This window comes from Planococcus citri, chromosome 2 (genome assembly GCF_950023065.1).
Source record: "Planococcus citri chromosome 2, ihPlaCitr1.1, whole genome shotgun sequence".
Taxonomy (NCBI): domain Eukaryota; kingdom Metazoa; phylum Arthropoda; class Insecta; order Hemiptera; family Pseudococcidae; genus Planococcus; species Planococcus citri.
The window spans coordinates 62,725,904-62,747,746 of NC_088678.1; the positions used below are offsets into that span (position 1 = coordinate 62,725,904).

Below are 21,843 nucleotides of genomic sequence, written 5' to 3' on the forward strand. Positions count from 1 at the left end.
GTCATAAAAAAAACTTGTTCGCATATGTCACGAATGGACGATGAAATAGAGTGTAGGTTAGGTACGTGTATCGTCCAAAAAATCCTACGCACCAACCAACCGTCGTACGTATTTATCGTTATCCGCGGCGTGCTTTTCTTTTCCATTATTTTCCAGCTTGGGTAAACCCTCGTCAAATGTATTATGGTAAAATTTCAACATTTATTCATGTTTATTGTACCGTAATAAAAAGACATATACGCGAATGAATAATGCACGTAGCATCGTACAAAATTGCCAATTATCATAGAAAAGTTTGGTACATTTAAAACAGACTCGTATAAAGTTGGAACTATTCGTATCTACGCGAAGGGAAGGGTTTTCTATCATTTGATGTGGAAAATTCCAGAATACTGAATAGAAAAATATCGCTGACGGAAGTTTCTACGAGTATCATTTGATGAGGAAAATTCCAGAATATTAGACAGCCCTTCTATGGTGACAATGGACACTTCTCACTATTTTCTCATCACATGAGCAAAATTGAAAGTACAATATTTTAGCAAGTAACCAACAGTTGGACTTTTGTTTTTAGTCATATCTTGAACACCATATCAGCTGATCATCGATTCCCCTTATCCATTCCTCCCATCACAACCATCGCACCGTACCACCCATCACATCCCAAACCTCCCCAACACCACATTAAAAAAAAAAAACAAATCAAATTATTCAGTACAAACCTGAATTTAGTTCTAAGAATAATGGTAACCTATCCAATCCGTCTTCATAGCGATACTCGAGCAATTCATTACTGCCGGACTGATGCTGATTCCATTTATGCTGCGGTTTTTTCTTTCTTTTCCGAGGATGGTAATCGGCCGGTCTTCTCCTCACGTGGAACATAATCGAACCTGCGCATAAGACAATACAAATCGCGTTAAATTAGAAAATAAAAACTGTCTCGGTTTCAAATCTCATCATCAGACATTTCTCGAATATAAGATGAAATATACGAGTAGGTACGCGAGAACAACCACCGAAATTTACAACTATTATCGTATCGTCGCATTATATAAATTAACTCTGGCGGCTATACATCGATAAAGCAGAGGTACGCATTTGCACATACGAGTAAAACACATTGCAAGTATACAATACTGACAACCTCAAGGATATCGTCGATGGGTGTGTTGGGACGTAATATGGCGAGATAATGGGTAAATCACAAACACACACTTTGCGTGGTATTGCCACAACAACAGATACTAAATCTACATAGTCTCGATTTCACACACGTAGACATATTTTGTTCAAAACCGTGTGCACATGAATGAGATCTGAAAATGAAAAAAATCTTCACACAACAGTCTCGCATATCACCGGAAAACGCACTCGGTACACAGATTTCAAATCAAATCGAGCTTCAACCTTGATCTCGAGCTATAAATTCATCGAGAATGGAACATTTCACTCTGAAAGGTAAAGCTACTTCAATTATGTCGAATGATTTAGTTATACGAAGCCAATGAAGAGAACTAAATCGTATGAAAATATTTTTGAAATGTCGAAAACAAAAAAAATGAAAAAATATAGGAAAGTATAAGAACAACGACCCACGCAGATTCTCTTCAAATTCTACATCACTAGAAAAAAACCACCAACAACTCGTTAGACCCTCCTTCCCCTCCAAATGAAAGGGATAAGCACAGCAGGAAAAATCAAAACTATAATTCTCATTTCCAGCTCACTTTTCTTCAGCCCCTACCCAATCTCCAGCAGTAAAAATCCAATTATCTAGCACGATCAATCACTACCTTATCGAAGATAATCAATCAAAATTAATTCACCGGTTCACTATTCGTTATAGGTTCAACCGGAACAGACGATAATCATTACCCTCCGAACTCACCCCTCTCATTCCTTCCAAGAAACCTGGAATACCTCACCTTTTTCTTTTTCGTATCGTAATACAGCAATATTAGGAAAAAATTACTCTCCTAGCACCATTCTGGGCGTCGGGTATACTAATCGAATGCAAATACCTACATTTCCATCATCATCGAAACACTATCGTATCACGATGCTAATCTCGCAAAAACGATGAATACAATTAACCACTCTAACCACCTTGTCCATAAGCAAGTACACATTTTATACAAAACGATTCGCGCTTATGGCTGCGTGTATTTTACCCTTTTTCACACCCCTTTCTCGTTTCTTCACTCAAACCTACGACGTAGGTACCGCTTAACACTCAACATAATTGAAACCTATAAATCAACTGTTATTCAACGTGCGTTATACGTAAGTTCGTGTTTGCAGAAATTCTACTTCAAATGCGCTCCCTTTGCACTTTACCTTCACGTCAGATGAAGTTCTCTCGAACGAATCTTCAATTTTCTGAACCTCTCTTTCTTTCTCGTATCTAAATTTTTCTTCCTTCGACTCTTCCTTTTCAATATTACGTACACGAGCACGTCAAAATTCTCCCCATCCCTGTACCCTTACCTTCATTGCTGAAACTAATCAACATTACAAATTAGCAAATTTACCAGCTACGTTTCACCTGCCAAACCCGGCGCCTTGCTTTGCCACGTTTTCGTATTTCTTTTTCATCGTTTACGTATCGAAAAGCAGCAATATTTCAAAATATACAATCTAATCGAACACGAGCTACTCAATAGACAGCATCGCACGTTCGACTTCGAGCTTACTCGATGAAAAGTACCAGAAGTAGTGAGGGGGCAGGGAGGGAAGGCAAGGAAGAAATTACATCGATAGTAAACGATACTTACAAGAGACCGAAGAGTACGGGATATGACAATTGGAATAATTGCACCCCCTCCCCCGCCAATCATCTGAGACAACTTTTTTCTTTAAAGAGACATCTTAAGGAACATTTTAAAGCAAACTTGCCACAAAAAAGTTGGTCTCACTAACAAAATGGCGGCCATTTTGATTGATAGGTCAGTCGAAATAGCAGATTTTGCTTTTCAACATGAACTGGACAAAGCTAGATCGAAAAAGCTAGCAAAAATTCATCTCCAGCCGAAATTTCAAGGACTAAAGTGCATTTTTCGACTTTGGTGGAATTTTGAAAATCAAACGAGGAAAAAAATCAAAATTTTACCTAACTGACCTAGAACGCTGAAATTTGGGATATGTCCTATTTTCGTCCAGCCAGATCAATTGGAAATAGTTTCAAGGCGTTTTGAGCAGTTCTGGAGCCTCCAGCAGATTTTTAAAACTTGCGAAATCCGAAATTCAAGCTGTACTCCAACTTAAACGTGCTGTTAGGTCGACTGAAGGTAGATTTCAAGTCGTTTTGAGACCTCCAGTGACTTTTTTAAAATTACTGGAGCCTCCAGCAGATTTTTCAATGGACTAAACAGAGTTGAAAATCCAAGATTTACTCCAATAACAACATTAAGTCGACTGCAGGTAGATTTCGAGTCGTTTTGAGACCTCCAGCGACTTTTTGAAAATTGCTGGAGCCTCCAGCATATTTTTCAATGGTCCAAATTTCTATAAAATTTTACCAAACAGAGATGAAAATCCAAGATTTACTCCAATTTCAACATCAAGTCGACTGCAGGTAGATTTCTAGTCGTATTGGAGCCTCCAGCGACTTTTTGGAAACTACTGGAGCCTCCAGCAGATTTTCAAATGTTCCTTAGAATGCTCCCTTTGAAAAAAAAGTGGTTTCAGAGGATCGACCGGGGGGGGGCAATTATTCCTATTGTCTTACGCCAGGCTAATACCTAGTACAAGTTACCCCCCCCCTTTTATACTATCCCACAACAGCAGATGATTTTTATCAGCAAAATTGCCATTTGAGTGGATTTTTGACCAATTTTTTTCAAAATAAAGGAAGAGTGGCGATTTTTGAAAATTTGACGAAAAAAAATTGAAAAACGACCCACTTTATGGAACTCTCACAAAAATTATTGAATCTTAAATGCTGAATATTCCCGTCTATCCGAACTGAAAAATCAAATTACCCTTAGAAAGTGAGTTCCCCCTCTTCATCCTGCCATCCACCTTCAGACACACGTCTCGATCAAAACCAGGAAAATACGCGGACCATCGTCAGCATCATCGGTATGGTATCGCGAACCTCCTACATTTAATTACACTTTCAATTTATCGCCTCCGCGTTCAATGCGTTCATAACAGCACATTTCTAACTTTAATCAGCTTTACCACCCCGCAACCCTGGCTCACCCCCAGTTCTTTCAAATAGCAAAAAATTTTCGATTGCTTTTCGAACCACGTATCGCACATACTGGAAAAGATAAACATTTTAACCATCGATTCATCAAATTTTGACAACGACGCATTTATTACCATCGAACACGAACAGCACTAAATTTTATTTTAATCAACTAGCACACGCATATGTCGTGCTCTCCTCCTTCCCAGTCCCCAGGGTTCCTTTTACCCCTGGCATTTGCCTCTTTTTCTCTCTCTATCTCTCTTTATCTGTATCTATACGTATCTTTGATAGCGCGACGACTGTTTTTTTCCCAACACACGTCGAGTCGTCGACAGCGCACAGCATACGACGGTGTGAATTATTTTACCTATAGCTCCTCCGCGTCGCGTCGTCTCTCGACATATGCAACATGACAAATTACAACGAAAACTCGCTCGACGTAGCGTAATTTTTTTCTGCACGTTCAGTACTTATGTAGACTTTTGGCTTTTACTTACCAAGAATGAAAGGGGGGAAAAAGCATCGGCATTAAGGACAAATAGGCATGTTTGCAAATACGTAACTTGAGTAAATGAGTTTTGCATTCTTTCATATTATTTACTTCGTCTCAACCTTCCAACCATTTATTGTATTATAAATACTTGCTCGTCTATTACACCAATTTACCTAACTGTTTTTGGAAATTACATACTCGTTGTACTTTACCTCATAAATACGTACATATGATATGACTTTTCCTCCTCGTCAGCTCTACCTCTACTTATTGTTCAACGATGTCATTATTGTCGGGAAATTATTCCTCGTTTACACTAACTTTCCAACAAACCACCCATCAACTGCGACTCATAGTCAGCCACAAAAGTTACACAAATTCTCGAGAGTTGAAGCACACAATAATATACGAGTATGTTTCCTCTCAATTGCACATAATACATATATTCTTCGGTACAGTGCTTTTCACACGTCATTGTCATTTCCATTCATATCAAACTTCTACTTACGTATGTATACAACAAAATGTCTCTATGTCTCAATGAATGCACTTGTTTGCACTTGCAGTCGAATAAATCCGCGATCGTCTTTTGTCGTCGATTCTCACACACCTGAAAAATTCCAACTCAGCCCATTTTCACGGCTGAATTGCTCATTTTATGAGCATAAATGTACAAACACATAATCAAGAGTAACGGATTTTAAAGATTAAGTTGACTGCAGCATTATAGCTTCCGAAACTGCAGTCTTGAAAGTGACTTTTTTTTTACAGTGCACATCGTTAATGCCTCCAGAGTTCAGTCTAGTGGTCATTTAGGTAATCAAAAAGAAAGCAGATGATAGACGAACGGAGGGAGTCGGAGGGAAAAAAATGAAGATTTTCAACGTTCATTGCGAATTTTACCCTGGAAATGAATGCATGACGCCTACATTGGAAATTTACGCAAACTGGCGAATTTTTGCACATAACCTCATTTCCACGTGGTAAGCTGCAGAATAAATTACAATAAATTTCACACATGCAACGTATTAAGGGACATCCATAAGTATGCTGTGAAATTCCCAGAACATCAATTGCAAATTCACGTAGAAATTGAGGTTTTTATACGTCCATGTTGTATATTCCATCCTCTTTTTCGGTTCTTCAAATCGATTATTTTTTCCATTTATAAAAATGTACTTAGGCATGTATTTTTACCAACATTTTTACGCTCCTTTTTTTTTTTTTTTTTTTTTTTACAAATTTTTGAATAAGAGGGAGAGGGGGTGCAAAAAAATGAAAAAATTTTGAAACTAAATCGAAGAATATTCTGGGGCAAAAACATCTACATCTATTCAAATTCATTTTCAAAGAAATTAAAAAAAAAAATCTTTTTCTCTTTACTGAAAAAGTCGATAATTTGCAAGGGATATACGTAGAAAAGAATGAAATCTCATCGAAATTGCTCCAGCCAGAAAACACAATTTTGAACTGATAAACGTTGCAGAATTCATAGATAAAATGCTAAAGTACATTTTTAGACTTTTGGTGAATTTTTGAAAATCAAAAGGCCAAAAATCAGAAAAGAATCGAAATTTTATCAAATTGACCTAGAAAGCTGAAATTTGGAATATACTTTTCGTCCTGCCAAATCGACTTGAAATAGTTTCAAGCCATTTTGATCAGTTCTGGAGCCTCCAGCAGATGTTATCAAGTCGACTGCAGGAGGGTTCAAGGCATTTTTGGAGACTTCAGCGACTTTTTGAAAATTCTCGGAGCCTTCAGTAGATTTTTGAGACTTGAAATTTCACAAAATTTCATCAAAATGGAGTTAGACAGCCGAAATTCATACTGCAAGGTAATTTCAATACGCTAAGAAGTCGACTGCAGGTAGTTTCAAGTCGTTTTGAAGATTCTCCTACTCAGCAGCTCGAAACCATGTAGCTCCAAATTTCCAGACAGAAAGTACTTTGGAAACATCGTGGCCAAAGTTCATCAACTTGAGAAATCTAAAATCGCACTGGAGGCTCTAGAACAATTCAAAACCATCATCAACCGACTCGAAAGGTCGAAAATTGGGCACAATCCAATTTTCAGATTTCCAGGTCAATTTGGTAAAATTTTGTTTTTTTTTCATTTTTGACCCTTTGAATTTTTTTTAATTCGTTAAGTAATAATCAAAAGATGAATTTCAAAATCTGAAATTTTGGCTAGTGCAGTATTTTAAGATCCTTTCTACCGATTCCATTTTATCCAGCTCAAAAATTTTTGTTCCGGATGAGACAAGACAAGACATTTATTTTTAAAGTGCTTACAACACAATAATATTTTGGTTTTAAAAGCACTTATACTATTTTTTGGAAAATTAAACTAGATGGAGTAAATTATCATTTTTGATTAACTTAATAATATTATTAAAATTTAATTTATTATCAATGAATTTGTTTAAATCATCTTTTAGATTTTGAAGGTTTAAAAAGGGGCAAACAATCATGGGTAATTCAGAATTGCAAAATAGGTGGTGTTCATATCACACTTCTGGGTAATAAAAAAATTGGGCAAACCCCTCCCCCTCCCCTCCCCCAAAAACACATTTCAAAATTGTCACAAAATTATGATCCATGGCATTCGTATTACTTTTCTGAATCCACAAATACTCCGATCACAGAAACAAAAAGTGAAACCGTAATTTTCTCATTTCTTTCTCATCCTCATCTTCACCTCCCTCCTCTCTTCTCTGCCTGATAATCAAACCGCAACCCCAGCATCAAAGTTTTAATTAAGTGATTTCGAGACTCCGGAAACTTTTCAATTCTGCCTTTATCAATTTAAACGGAAATTACTCGTCGAACCGTCGAAGGGGGACGATAAATTTCCAGCTGTATCTACAAACCATAATCTTGGCCAAGATGTCACCTTCCTTCTCCTCCTGCAGCTCCCAACAAAACCTTAAAATTTAATCCGCCTTTTTCGTGCTTTTCACAAACATTACATTGTACCTACTTCCCACTTCCCATTTACTTAGTTGCTAAATTGTTATTCAATATACATATTACGAACTTCGATAATTAAACCAAATCTAAGTAAACGAAGGCGTACCACAATCGCCTATACAATATTATTCGATCAATTAATATATCGTCGTAAAAGTGGACTTTCAACGAGTTCGATACTTCGCACTTGGCATATGCTAATAAATTAATTAATTACGAGTACACAATGTAAAAAAAAATCACAAACCTAGTAAAACTTCGCATTTCGAATTACGCAATCTGAAATTCGTATACGACCACAGTCCAATCATGTTGACGAATCCTTGCTCTGGACTTCGATATCGAATAGATAAGAGGAACTCTCGCGGTAACAAAAATTTACTTTGAAATAAAAAAAATCGCGTCGACTCGTCTCCCAAAGAGTCGTTTGGTAACGTCTAATTTTCTATCACAGCAGCGTCGATCACTATGATTCTAACGACATGATCGTCGTTTCAATACATCAAATTCGTTTTATATATGTACTTGTATCACACAAAATGTAAAAACAAAATTCTAAAAAAAATACAAATTTGAGATTTTCAATTCTCGAAATTGTCGTAGTGTCGTCGTCTCGACTACGACGATAGTACTGACGACAACCACGAGGGGAATTCTGATCGAAATCTTTTTCTCATACGACATAGCTCGTTATTTTAAAACTCCGCCACAGCGTGAATAATCAACCGACATAAACTTAACGTTATTCTTATACGTATACTATTCTTTCGAATACACCTCATTTGGCATTCGGCAATTTCAATTTGCATGTTGTAATATCCTCCACCTATATCTTTATCGTCTCTTTCGACAGACAGCACACACACACAGACACAGCTCGAATATCGAATGGAAAAATTTGTGTCATTTTGCTCTTTACTAGGGGTGCTTTCATCGTGAACTTCTCAGTCTCTCTTCTTTCTTTTCGTTTCAATTTTAAAATTATTATAACGCTCGTAAAATTGAGCTCACAAACACAAACCCAGCCTTATCGACAGCGAAAAATGAAAAAAATTTTAAAGCGATTTATACTCAGCATGTATACGCCTTCGCATTACTCCTTACACCCTTCCCTCGCTTCCCACACTCTATCAGATGGGAAAATAAAGCCACAACAAAAATCCTCTATATACTTATAGAACACTTCTACGTAGTACATACGAGTACGAGTCCTATATGTACGTAGTTAGTTAAAACTAACTGCAGAGTAGGTATTTAAGCGAACCTTTGAAAGCACTTTAAAAACGTTACCCCTGCATACCCTTCTCTCCTCAGATTACGGTCAATATTAAATTGATTTCGTGATGTATTCGAAATAGTTATTAATTTTTTATCGTCGTAATCGGCTCTAAAGGGAAAAATGAATAATTCAAGCGAGAGAGAAAAAAATTTTTACCCCAAAAGCAACCTCTTACTCCCCCACAACACAAACGCTGCTCGAGATATAATTGAACGATAACACACGTCCATTGGAAATTCACGTTTTGGCTTTATTATTATATTAATAATTTAACTATGTAGAAATAAATAACATCTCGAAAATTGCGAAATGAAAAAATGCTGTTACGACGTAGTTAACGCGAATGAGAATGGGTCGGAGACGCAGACGTGCTGTTCTAAGTACTCGATAAATACCTACGCTAAACGTACATGTACTGCGTATGTGGCTTTTTCCATCGCAACCATTCGACCTTTTTACTTTTCACTTTCCCGCGAGGACGAACGATAATTTAAACTGATAATGATACTCTACGTACGTATATAACATCGTAAATGTACCTCGATTACATTTTATTGCCGTTGGACGCAGAATATTCGTTTGACAACGATACCTAGGACGAACTTTACATCATTTTCACGTAAAACCTCATCGTTGTGTCCTTTCTCAGAGAACATGATTACATTATTTTCACAATACATCACACTTTTCGGTGGCTAGAGCGATTTATTTCAGTTCACTGCCAATTTCCATCTCATTGCATACAAATTGCATTTCAATTTCCAAAACATTTAAATTGATTCAAAAGAAGTAATTTCAATAAATAAAATGCAGCAGCTGTCTCAAATTTAATCAATTCCTAGTCCCTCCTCTAGCTCCTTCCCTAAAAAAAATACGTAGGACAGGAATAAAAGAACAATTTTATGGCGATAAAACAGAGGAACACTGGTTTCAAAAAACTTGAACCAGTTATTTTTGTAGCAAAACTTTTCAAACGGAAAGATGCTTTTCAAGAACTAACAACATAAAGTAAAATACTCAAGGTGTTTCTTCATCACAACTGTGTCGAAATTTTTCAGAAAAAACTATAGAAACCGGTTTCATCACTCATTTGAATCATAAAAAAACAGTTCGTTCCAGAAATAAATTTCAAGATGCAACAAAAAGTATCCTAAAATTAAGTAACCATTGAAAATGACGAATGAGTAAAAACCAACCAAACTGAACCGGTTCAAATCAGAAATAGAACTCACGACCAACCGGTTCATCATCGACTCAAAAAAGTAACACGTTCATTAAGGGGGTATTTCATCAGAATGTTTATGAATAACATCATTAGCATTCTTAAAAATACTATCAATTTAAATAAAACCAGTTCCAACCAGATTTCATTTCACAGGAAATCCGGTTTAACGAAAGAAAAAGTTGTAATGATTACCTCCCTCCCCTCACCCCCCCCCCCACAAAAACCTCGCCATCAGCCATTTTATAATTTATTCATACAGAAATGATCAAAAAAGTTCCATCAGAACCGGTTTGAACCAGTTACATGGGATGATCGAAACCAGTTTCAACCGATCCAAAACTTGAAATATGATTCCACTTTCATCAAATTTTGAATTTCTATAATTATAAATACCTATCAGAAAAGGCATTACTAATTGAGCAATTCAATTATTGAAAATCAAGTCAATTAAACTGGTTCAAACCGGTTACAAAATTGGTATTAAACCAGTTCGCCTCTTATTGAAAAATAACGTTCGTTCCAAACGTAAATTTAATCAGAATTTCTATTCAGGTAGGTAGATGAACAAAATGTAGCATCATGCATCAGTACCCAAAATCAAAAAAATGTTGATGAAACCGGTTCCAACTAGTTCAAGTATATATACTTCATAATTTTCAAAAACCAAATTTTCAAAACATAATAGAAAAATTCTTTCAAAAAAAGTACAATATTGTAGACATCACACTGACAAAAATACTATGAAACTGGTTCAAACCAAATACAAATCATTGAAACCAGTTTCGAACAATTCAAAATTTCATTTTTTCAAAAGTTCAACAGTTCAATTACAAGAAATTTCAAACAGAATAACAAAGTGATAAGTCATTTGATACCATAAACCTTTATTTGAAACAGTTCAATCTACTAACTGATTAATGAAACCGGTTTCAACCGATTCAAAATTTTATTTCTTTTAAATGATTGGTTCCATCAGAATGAATCCTAGGAAAAATAACAAATTAATGTCCCTTTAACCAAAAAAATTCTATTTGAACCAATTCAATTCGCTTACCAGTCGATAAAACCGGTTTCAACCGATTCGAAATTTCATTTTTTTTAGATTGATTGGAATTTAAATCAGAATGAACATTGTACAAAAATAATGAATCGATGTCACATTCAAAAATACCGTCTAAATCCAGTCCATTTGGTTATAAATTGATTAAACCGGTTTCAACCAATTCAAAATTTCATGTCAAAATAACTTGGTAGGCCATCATAATGGTCAAAAAACCTCATTCAAATTCGCTAAACTCGACTCAACTGCATAGTGATGAAACCGGTTTCAACCAATCCGAAATTTTTTGACAATATAAGTTTTTTTTACCGAATATCAAATACATATGACAAGCTGCAAGTGATTAAAAAATGACATTCGAAAGATGATTTGCATTAATTCATCAGAAATTGAAACGAATGGAACTCAATGTCATGTACCTACTCCTCGTACTAAACTTGTTAGCAGCACTAATTCCATATTCTGCCAAATAAAAATCACCTTCACCACCCTATAATTTTCTCAATTTTCACAACTCGACTATCTCCTCATTTACACCCATAGGACATCTTACTCTTGAAAATCTCTTCGTACATAATAATGTCTAGAAAGGGGGTTACACGACAATGTATTCAACCATAACACCACACACTCACGCATACGAAAATACCTCCTTCGCTACCCCCTCTTTCGCAATAATATCAGGTCCAAACAAAACAAAACCTTTGCTGCTCATTCGTGGCGCAGGCAGTCACCGAATCAATAAAGTAAACAAAACCAATATTTATCTTATAAAATTAACCCCGTAATTACTTTCTCGCTGTGACGATGCTATAGCGATAGAATTTTAATTTTTCCTCGTGTATCGCGGCCACGACAATTATGTATTCGTTCCTCGCACGAGCATAAGCCGATTCTCATTATTAGTAAAAACTGTCTCCATCAAACAAAAATGGCAACGTGGTATTATAAATTTCATACTCGTGATTCCTTCAATCGACAGAGTTTATATTGTTTTCAAATTCCAAGCTAATCAACAAATCGTGCAACGAAACAGCCCTTCTTAGCCCTATATTTCCAATCAGACAAATCACTGTGGGTGAAATCACCTTCTTTTATTCTTAAACGTACCATAATCACACCATTTTCGAGCCCTCTTCCTTCTTCCTCCACCAACTTGTCTCATTTTCAGATCGACTACCTTGGAAAAAAATTCGCCAAACTCGATAAAATTAACCCTCGACCGAAACGCATTAAACCAAACTGCGGTTCTAGTAAAAAGCTAGTCTTAATTTACAGGAAAAAATTCACTCTCGAGTCTCGAGTTCAGCTTACGTTACACTACGTTTATCGAAACAATCGCCATAAAATCGTATCGCCTTCGCACGTTGGCTCCACTATAGTAAAAAATTTTCACGATCCTCAACCAATCGTACCACTTTTATCACTTCGCCATATCTACAACGTGAAGTGAAAAAAACCCCATCATTGGATACAAAATAGTAAAATGAGGCTACCCCCTCGTCAATCTCGCTGTGTATCGTCATTCGTAAAAAATATAGCGCAACATAAAATCACAAGAGCGCGCAATAAGTGGATTTACTCGTCAATGTATAAAATAATCCGTAAAACCGAGTACCTAGTACTACATTTTCGTGAAGTCTTTTTTTCTCATCGTTGAAAAAAAAAAATACATCCTACTGTCTTGCCAAAAGACAGAGAATTTACCATTGTTTTTTTGTGAGGGTTTTCCAACCTCGACCATTGCACAATTACTCTCATACAGAGATCTGCTCGCTGAGGCCAAACTTAATACCAAATTTTTTCCTCAAAAACTACATAGCCCCTGTGTTCTTTACATCAACTCGTATGTCTGGTTGTATAATTTTCATTTCAAATTTTTTTCACCCCCCCATCTTCTCACATACTCATTCGCTGTTATTGTAATTGTATCAAATGTGTTGGTATTTTCTAGAACGTAACTCTCTCGTCTGACTTTGCCAGCTTCGTTCTACGGGTATTAAGATGAAACTCGACGAATATGTATAACTAAACAAATTTATATGCCCAAGTTATTCTCCAAAACACCGAAACTTTTTCCCAACTGTAGTCGTAAAATTAATATTTTTCTCGCAAACATAATACGATACATTATAAAATTCTACCCACAATCTTCATCTACCTTCTCCTCTTCGTCGACCTTCCGAGACGATGTAAACATACACACGTTCTTCTTTCCCTTCATCTTTCATTTCGTACGGTTTTTCCATCTGATTTTCCTTACGAAATTTACCACACCATCATCACCTAACTTTTATCCAGCCTTCGTTATTTTTCACTTCTTTAACCACCACCACCATTCTTCTCCTCATCCTTGGTGCCTTGTTTTATGGCATAATTTTCCAACGTGTATATTAGGTACCTAAATTGATTCATTACATTGGCTCTAAGTGTAATGGATGATCTTCATACTACGATTACTTTATACTGATCTACTTTCTTCTCGCTTCGTCAGGCTCTTTTCCTCGAATTTCCATATGTTTTTCCAAGTTTTTTTTCTGAGAAAAACATAACTGAGACCTCATAGGTTGTCTAGGCTGATTTAGAAAAGTATAAATGAGCAATACCGATCGAGAAAATTTCCCAGCTTCAGGAGAATTTTTAGAAACACCCGAGTAAAAAATTTCTAGAATCCAAATTTGAAGCTAGATACTCAAATTGACATTCGATCATTATAGTGAATTTTCGAAATTGGCAGAGTTATTTGAAAATCTGGCTGCTGATCCTATTCAATATCGACTCATTACATCCTGTTTATCGTCCTCAAAAAATTCTCAAGTTCATCTTTTCCAGTAATTCGACCAATTTTTCATTAAATGTTCGAAAATTTGCCAAGACTCGATAAATTAACCTGAGCAGACAGATATAAATGAGGAATATGGATTCAGATGCTCTTTCCGAAAAATTGGTTTTTCGTTCGATTCAAAACGTTCCCTGGCGAGCAATTTTTTTAATACAATTTCGAAAAATAACCAATCATTTTCTGAACAGGTTGTTACGATCGACTGTCGAGAAGAAATTTGCTTTCCTCAACAAGGCATCATCTTCTCCTTCGATTGCATCAAACTACTGGGGGGAAAAAGCTCAAGGTCATTAAAAAATAATTTAGATTCTGGCATATTTTCAGTCGATTCTGAAACCAAAGAAAGAGATACAGAGAAGGAGAAAATACATCAAATTAATTCAGGTAAACGGAAGGGGGGAATTGAATATTTAAATAATTTCAAAATACTTAAAAAATGAAACAAGAGAATAGCAACAAGACGAGACTACCTAACTTACTTCGAAAAAAAGAAACCCTGACCCATAAAAATTCCATACTTATAGCAGACAACTTTCCATTTTACGTGGCATCCGAAGAGTAAATTCAAAACACGACAAACGTTCGCGTTCGGAAAATTTACATAAATCTCGAGTCCCTTCCATGCTGTCAAGTTTCGAAAAGAAAAATCGCATAAAAACTTCGCCATTTTGGTGTTTTCCTCTAATTACAAATATCTATTCCCATATCAAATTACAACGCGCAGCGACGAACGAAAATTTGGAAGAAAAAAATTTACTCGTATTCTCTCGAGACTTCGAACGTCTTCTTGTAAGTACGAGTACTACGATGCAAAATAAAAACGTAAACCTGAACGGGGCGAAAACTCCTAAAAACTTTGAAATTTTTTCAACATGAAATACTCGTACTTCGGTGGAAAAAATTCTCGTTTTACGATTCTTAATAATTTGGTTATCCTTCCTCAGCTGCTCCTCTTACTCGCATTTTTTCGAAACCATCAAAACAACACGACGTCTTTCTTATTTACGCTTAAAATTTTTTACGAATTTTGTATTGGGCATCGAAAACATGCAATGATAAGGGTAAATTTCGCCACTTTAAAATTTTTTTCTCTGTTTTATACCAGCGAAAGAGGGAAAAAAACCTGATTCGTTTACGACGATCTTGTATAGTAAACTATAACGACATATCGTTACATCGAAGAAATTATCAAGGGACATTCGAAGAATACGACACTATTCTAGTGGTTAACTCGAAGAAATACTTGGGAAAAAACCATACACATTGCTCGATTTGTTTCACTTTTCTCAACATGTATACTTTTTTTTTCAATATAAGAACGAAAGAGAATGAAGAGGAGAAGTAGGGAGTACAGAAATTATTTTCCAAAGCTTATTTTTTTCCTACGACTTATTTTCAATTTCGTGGAAACTCTTTCGATTTTCATTTTAGAAATGATCGATTCTGGCAGCTAAGTACCGCTGAAAAATTAATTCTCCACTTTGACCACCTCCGTGATGACCTGTTCTTCATCAAGTCACTTCGTTTCGACCTCTCCAACAACAAATATCACTTGGCTAAAAATTAATAAATCAATCATTCGAGCGTGTATACGACTTACGATTTTCCAATGTTTCGACATAATAATTCCATTAAGTAATTTTTGATTCCTTCCTACTGCTTTCCTATCGTGTATCTCGTTCCTTAATGGAGGTGTATTGATATTATTTTTCGATAATTATATCCCCCTTTCCCACCCAGAGAATGGGAGAGGGTCAAAAAGTTGAAACAAGTACACGCTAAAAAGGTTATTACGAGTCAATTCGAGCGTACATTTTTCAATGAGGTAAAATAAAATAAAAAATAAAAATTATTGCCCACGTTGTTTTTTTTTTACTCAAATACAGGGTGCCTATCAAGGACTGACCAAAAATGTGCTTCAATATCGAAATGAGGAAAAATGAAAATGTTCTAAAATTTCACGATAATATGTAGGTACATGTTCAACCATTTGATAGAAAATTGGACCCCCCTTCTGCCACCAATCCCTCTTCATTCGTGTTACTCAACTGTTTCACTCTCACAGGTCGATTTCAGCCGAATTTAAATTTTATAGAAAAACACGAGTTGATACGCTTTGTGGAACACTCTGTGTACATACAAAGATAGACTTATTTTCCTATAACAACACGTTTTTGGTAAACGAGCACGAATCCAATACACACCGGTATACAACATACCATATTTCGATTTCGATTGCGTAATTTGTTTCTCAAATCCAGTCTATTTTTTTTCCTACGAGTACGTTACGTATCCTTTCCATCGCACACAATCTTACGTACCTATTTGCATCTCTTCCCTATGATAGAAGTTTTCTTAATTTCGCTCGGCTGATGGAAAGATTTAGATCAGATTGCTCGCGTTCGTTCTCGTCGTCGCCGAGTAAATTTTCACACCTCTGTTTTCCATTTTCTTCTCAAAACAGAGGCATAGAAAACTCGCACACACGCTTATACATATAGTACAAGTACACGAACTATAGGCAATAAAAATATCGCTTAGTTTAGCCGCACAAATCACCCTCCCGTGGAATTTGAACTCGACGAAAGGGAAAAAAATCACGTCGACACATAAAGTAGTAAACAAGCCACCTCATCACCATTTGCCGCCGATACAACTAAATGTGTGCGTCCCGTCCAATGATTGATGAATGAAGTTTTTTCTTTTCAACAAACGTGTGAAAAACGTGCGTATCGATTGCCATACCCTGTCAATATCCTTCACATATACGCACACAACACAGTACGAGTACAATACCTATAAGTATAATGGCCAAACTCCAACACACTGTGAACACACTCTCGTTCGGGTAATTCGACTCTTGGATGCTTAAATCACGAGTCGAGTACCTACTATGCAGGGTGAAAAAGCGTCGAGTAAAAAATGCCTACGATGTGAAAAAAAAAGGCAGCAGAAAAGAAAGAAAACAGTCGCAATTTTAGGATGTGAAAAATAGCCACCTGTATAAAAAAAAGTCATCCAGACTTTTCTAGTACTTCAATTTAATACCATCGGTGATGATAACAAAATTTATTCTTCGTGTTTTCATTCTGAAATTTTTTTCTCGAGCAAGGCTAATTTTCAATTTTGACTTCATTAAACCTCTGAGGTTTAAGTAAAAAATATTTCCAAATCTTCTGAAAAATTTCGAACGAAAATGCAGAATTTAATCATACGTAATTTTATCAGGTTTTTCTCGAGGCGATTTTTATCACCTTCCTCACCCCCCCCCCATTTCCCCCAAAAATAATCATTTTCAAAAAAAGAGAGAATGATTTCAACCGTTTGCAAACAAACTCCAAATTCTAAAAAAAAGTGATCGAAAAATGCAATCAAGTTTTTGAAATACAGAAGATGGATTTTTTCAATCATTTTTTTAAAAAAAAGCAAGAAAATTTGAAAAAAAAATGCAGAACTTTTCAAGCACACTTTGCAGAAATCAAAAGTTTTCCAGCACTTTTGCCATTCGCAGAACCTGTTAGACATCCTGTCCCTGAATATCATGTCATTATCAACACCTGACGTTTCTGAACAAAAAAATATATTTTTTTAAAGAGGGAAGGGGTAGGGCTGGATTTCTCAATAGGCAAGACCAGGCGACCAACTAGAGCAGCTGTCAAATTTTGAAAAAAAAATGATAAAAATGAATCATTTTGAGGATTTTTTTTTGAAAAAAAAATGAAAAGATGTTCTAGATTTTTTTTCAAGCAGTAAAATTAATTTATGGTTTTCCTAAAGTTTGTTTTTATACTGCGTAATTTTAAAATGGAAAAAATTGCGACAAAAATCAATTTGATTTCCGAATTTTTCAAAATTTTGTACTTGCAACTGTGGCATTTCTTACTGAAAGGGCATCCAAAAATACACCACGAAACCAAATTTTAGATGTTGAATTACATTTTTTGATTTTTGGCGAATTTTTAAAATTTAAGATGTTTTTTTTTCATTTGGAAAAATATCAAGATTTAATTCAATTGAAGTCTGGTTTGTGTTTTATTTTTGATCTCTGGAATTGATTGATGATAGTTTCAAGTCATTTTGACGCCTCTTCAGCAAATATTGTCGGAAGAAAGGACCCAAAATAAAATTTAGCATCTCATCATTTTCAACACAGAAAAATTTTTAAATCTCCTGGAGACTCCAAAAGGGTATAAAACAACCACCAAATGATTTGAATAGTCAAAAATGAGATATGAACCAAATTTTAGCTTTCTATCTCGGTTTTATCAAATTTTGATCCATAAATGTAAGCAGTTTTGAACTTGAAAAATTCGCAAAAAATTAGAAAATGAAATTTGTATCAGTGGTGTATTTTTACACGCTCTTCTAACTCTGTTTGCTTGATTCAGAAATTGTCTGTTGTTTGAGACATATTTTATGGTCATGATACGGGGAGGCGGAGGGAGGTTACAGTAAAAAAGTTCACCTACATCTGAGAATACTCGAACTCGGACCTGGAAGCGGGGTAGGTTGTCTCTATTTCGCTTCCTAATCGAGAAATAACCACAATCATAAATTATTTAAATTTGATGAACGAACAGAAAATTTTTGAATTATACCTATTCAAGTGAATTTCAATATTTCAAAACTTTAATACGTTACTTGTTTACCATCTCATTTTTGAGTGATATGACCCTCTGATAATGAAAACATAACAGAATCAGGTTTCACAACACTTCACATTGATTTGTAACAACCCCCCTCCCTCCCTCCTACGTAAAATTATAAATTTCGATCATGATGCGATTTGGGAAAACACACGATCAAAGGTTAAGGCCCAATGGGGTTGAGATAAAACATTTTTCAACACGAAATTGTAAGAGACCAAAGCTGTAGAGAATTAAATTTCTAATCGTTCAAATACCATCGGTTTTTTTCAACGTTTTTTTTTCAGGTAAGTATTTGGAAAAACTTTAATTTTTGAAAGGTGTTTACTGCGTCTAGTTGAACTTATTTTATCACATTCAAAACATTTTCACATAGTTTTCATGACATTAATCTCCAAAAATTCTTAACAAAAGGTTCTTTTCTTCTTTTAACAACATTTTCATACCAATAAAATTGAGAATGAACAAATCTTTGTATGAAGACATTTTGCTCTAGCAGCCTGAAGGCTTGTCAAACATGCCAAAAAACAATCACAAAAAACTATGAAATTTTCAGTTGGAGAGTGACTTAGGCTCTCGTAAAACATTCTGATACATTAATTTCTAAATTACTCATTTTCAATCCCCCACAAAAAGTATCCATAAACCTATTTTAGATCACAGCAATCGTCTCAAAAAACGTCAATTTTCCCGACATTAACTCAAATATGTATGTACCACGATTTTATCACATTTTTATGACAGTTTCACCTTCATTCAACGTCTTTCTCTCAAAAACAAAATACATATCACATAATCACACCAGCTCTCAAGATCCATGGCTCAAAATTAAACCACATTACAAGACATTTCTAGCGAGAAAATTCACTCAAAAACACTAACCAAAGGTTCGTTTCTTTTAAAAATAAAAACAAAACCATCAACTACAAATACTTGTACGAATAACGTCTAAAATTACACCATTACTTAAAAAAACACAACACACACGTCAACATCTCCACACCACCCCCACATACGTCAAAACAATCTCACTTTACACAATTTACCAACAATAAAATATCGATGTCGATCAGAATTCCTCGTAAAAAAAAAACAAAACAAAAAAAAAAGAAGAAACACTTCGAAGACTACACAATCACGTAAACAAACCAGTATAACGATACTTTTTCGTTAAATTACGAAAACGAGAATAATAATATTTAGGTAGGTAACGTCGGACGTCTCGAACTGTCGTCGTCCACCACACGACAAAAGATTATCGCACGTGGCACCGGGTACAGTACGTGTGGCGGAAGCTTTAAAAACACGACGTAAACTGTTCCATTCTTTCGCGGTTCGGCTTCTTTTCTACTCGTATACTTCAATTTTCCACATTCCTACGCTACGCGAGAAATTACCGCCGCCGATCAAAACGCGCACACCGTAACCCCACCGCGTACGTACCCGATGACGAGTATAAGTTACGACTACGACGACGACCGCGACGATGAACATGACGGTGGCTAGGCAGACCCCCACACATACAATTCAACCCCTTATAGCCATCTAAACAATCCGCCCGCCGCAAAACGCACGCGTAATTTACCACCATATGCACGTAATATACACGTATGTAGTAGTTGTATAGCATACCGTTCGCCTGCTGACTTCCTTCCCCTTCCCCTACCACCCTTACCATAATCGGTTACCTCTCAATCTCCCATTAAAGTATAAATGTCGTCACTTATTATACAGGTTGTCTGGTGAGGGGTGGATGTCGAGATTGGAAAATTTGGATCACTCTAAATGAACAAGTTACCAATTTGTTTACACAAAAAAATTAAGAGATGAATGGCAGTTGGAAAAAACTAAGCTCAAACAGGTTGCTTTCTGCTATGAAAATGAGGAATATCGAGAAAACGAAATGAACCAAGCTGCCATGAAATTATGGGCACTCGAAATGAAATTCGAAAGATTTACATTCGCCTTGCTATGAAATTCAAGGAGCAAAATGGCATTCAAAATTTTTACATGGATCATATCATATGTAATTTATTTATTTTTGTGAAGTTGGAAACAAGAAACGATAGAAAAATTATGTAGAAAATATACGTAGTATAGCTCAAAGCTTTAAGATTTATTTCTATAATCTCATTCGTTCCATGGGCATCAAAGTTATAAAATTCTCAAACAATAAATTGTATTTTATGTTTTGAAAGACCATCTGGGACTGTTTTTTTTTGTCTTCGTTCATTCTTCGAGACATTTTTTTCGGGCTGTCATCTATAAAATCAACTAGCAAACCGCAGCCCTTCTCTTTTGCTCATTAAAAAAAACTGGACGGGAACTTTGAATGGAAAATTATATTCTTATAACATCAAAGGCAACGTTTTTAAGTGAAAAAAAAAATGTTTATTTTAGAAAAGAGCTACTAGCATTTTAATTTGAAACCAAAATTATAAACCTAATTCTCAGACAATGTCCATCAAAAAATCAATCACATTCTAATGATAGGACATTTTATGCTTTATTACAAGTTTGCTTCTCTTCATTTTTTCAGTAGTAACCTCACTTTTTTTCTTTTTTTTTAAACAACTTTTTTGTAATGAAACAGTTTCTTGGAAATCTTAATTTTTACATTTTAGAAAATTGATTTTTTTAAAAACAAAAATAAGGGTCCTACTTAAAAACGGAGGGAAACAAAATCGTAGATCATAAAAATTCCTATCAGTACAAAGTTATTAGGTTTTTTTTTCAGAAAATTTTCAGTGGGGGATTATTTAGAGCGAATGTTTGACAACTCAAAAAAAAAAATAATAATAATTTCTACAAAAACTGTCGACCTTATGAAAAAAAAAAAAACGAAAAGAGCAAACAAAATTGTAGGGCATAAAATTCTCAATCAATTAAGAGTTATGTAAGTACTTTTTTCTTGAAATTTTTTTTAAAAAACATTTTAAACAAAGATTGGAATTTCAGCCACCCCCCCCCCCGAAACTCTGATTTTCAAATTTTAAAACTTGATTGACCGCACCTCTCTTGATGCTTTTTTGAAAACAATACATATAAGAATTACAACCGCAAACAAAATTGGGGATTGGAGCTCATGGGCTATTATGAAGAAAAAATTGAGCATGGACATCAAAAAA

At 35.3% G+C, this 21,843-nt stretch overlaps 1 protein-coding gene across 8 annotated transcripts in view; it reads right to left on the minus strand.

Moving 5' to 3' along the window:
• cno (canoe) overlaps window positions 1-21,843 on the minus strand; it is a 199,279-nt gene that overhangs the window by 43,772 nt on the left and 133,664 nt on the right. For 7 of the 8 annotated variants that reach the window (XM_065352083.1, XM_065352085.1, XM_065352081.1 and 4 more), the window contains one exon: window positions 723-893. In XM_065352083.1, coding sequence (XP_065208155.1) covers window positions 723-893 — 171 coding nt within the window. Of the gene's footprint in view, window positions 1-722; window positions 894-7,910; window positions 8,205-21,843 lie in introns of those variants that run through there. The other variant, XM_065352087.1, reaches the window with a different exon arrangement.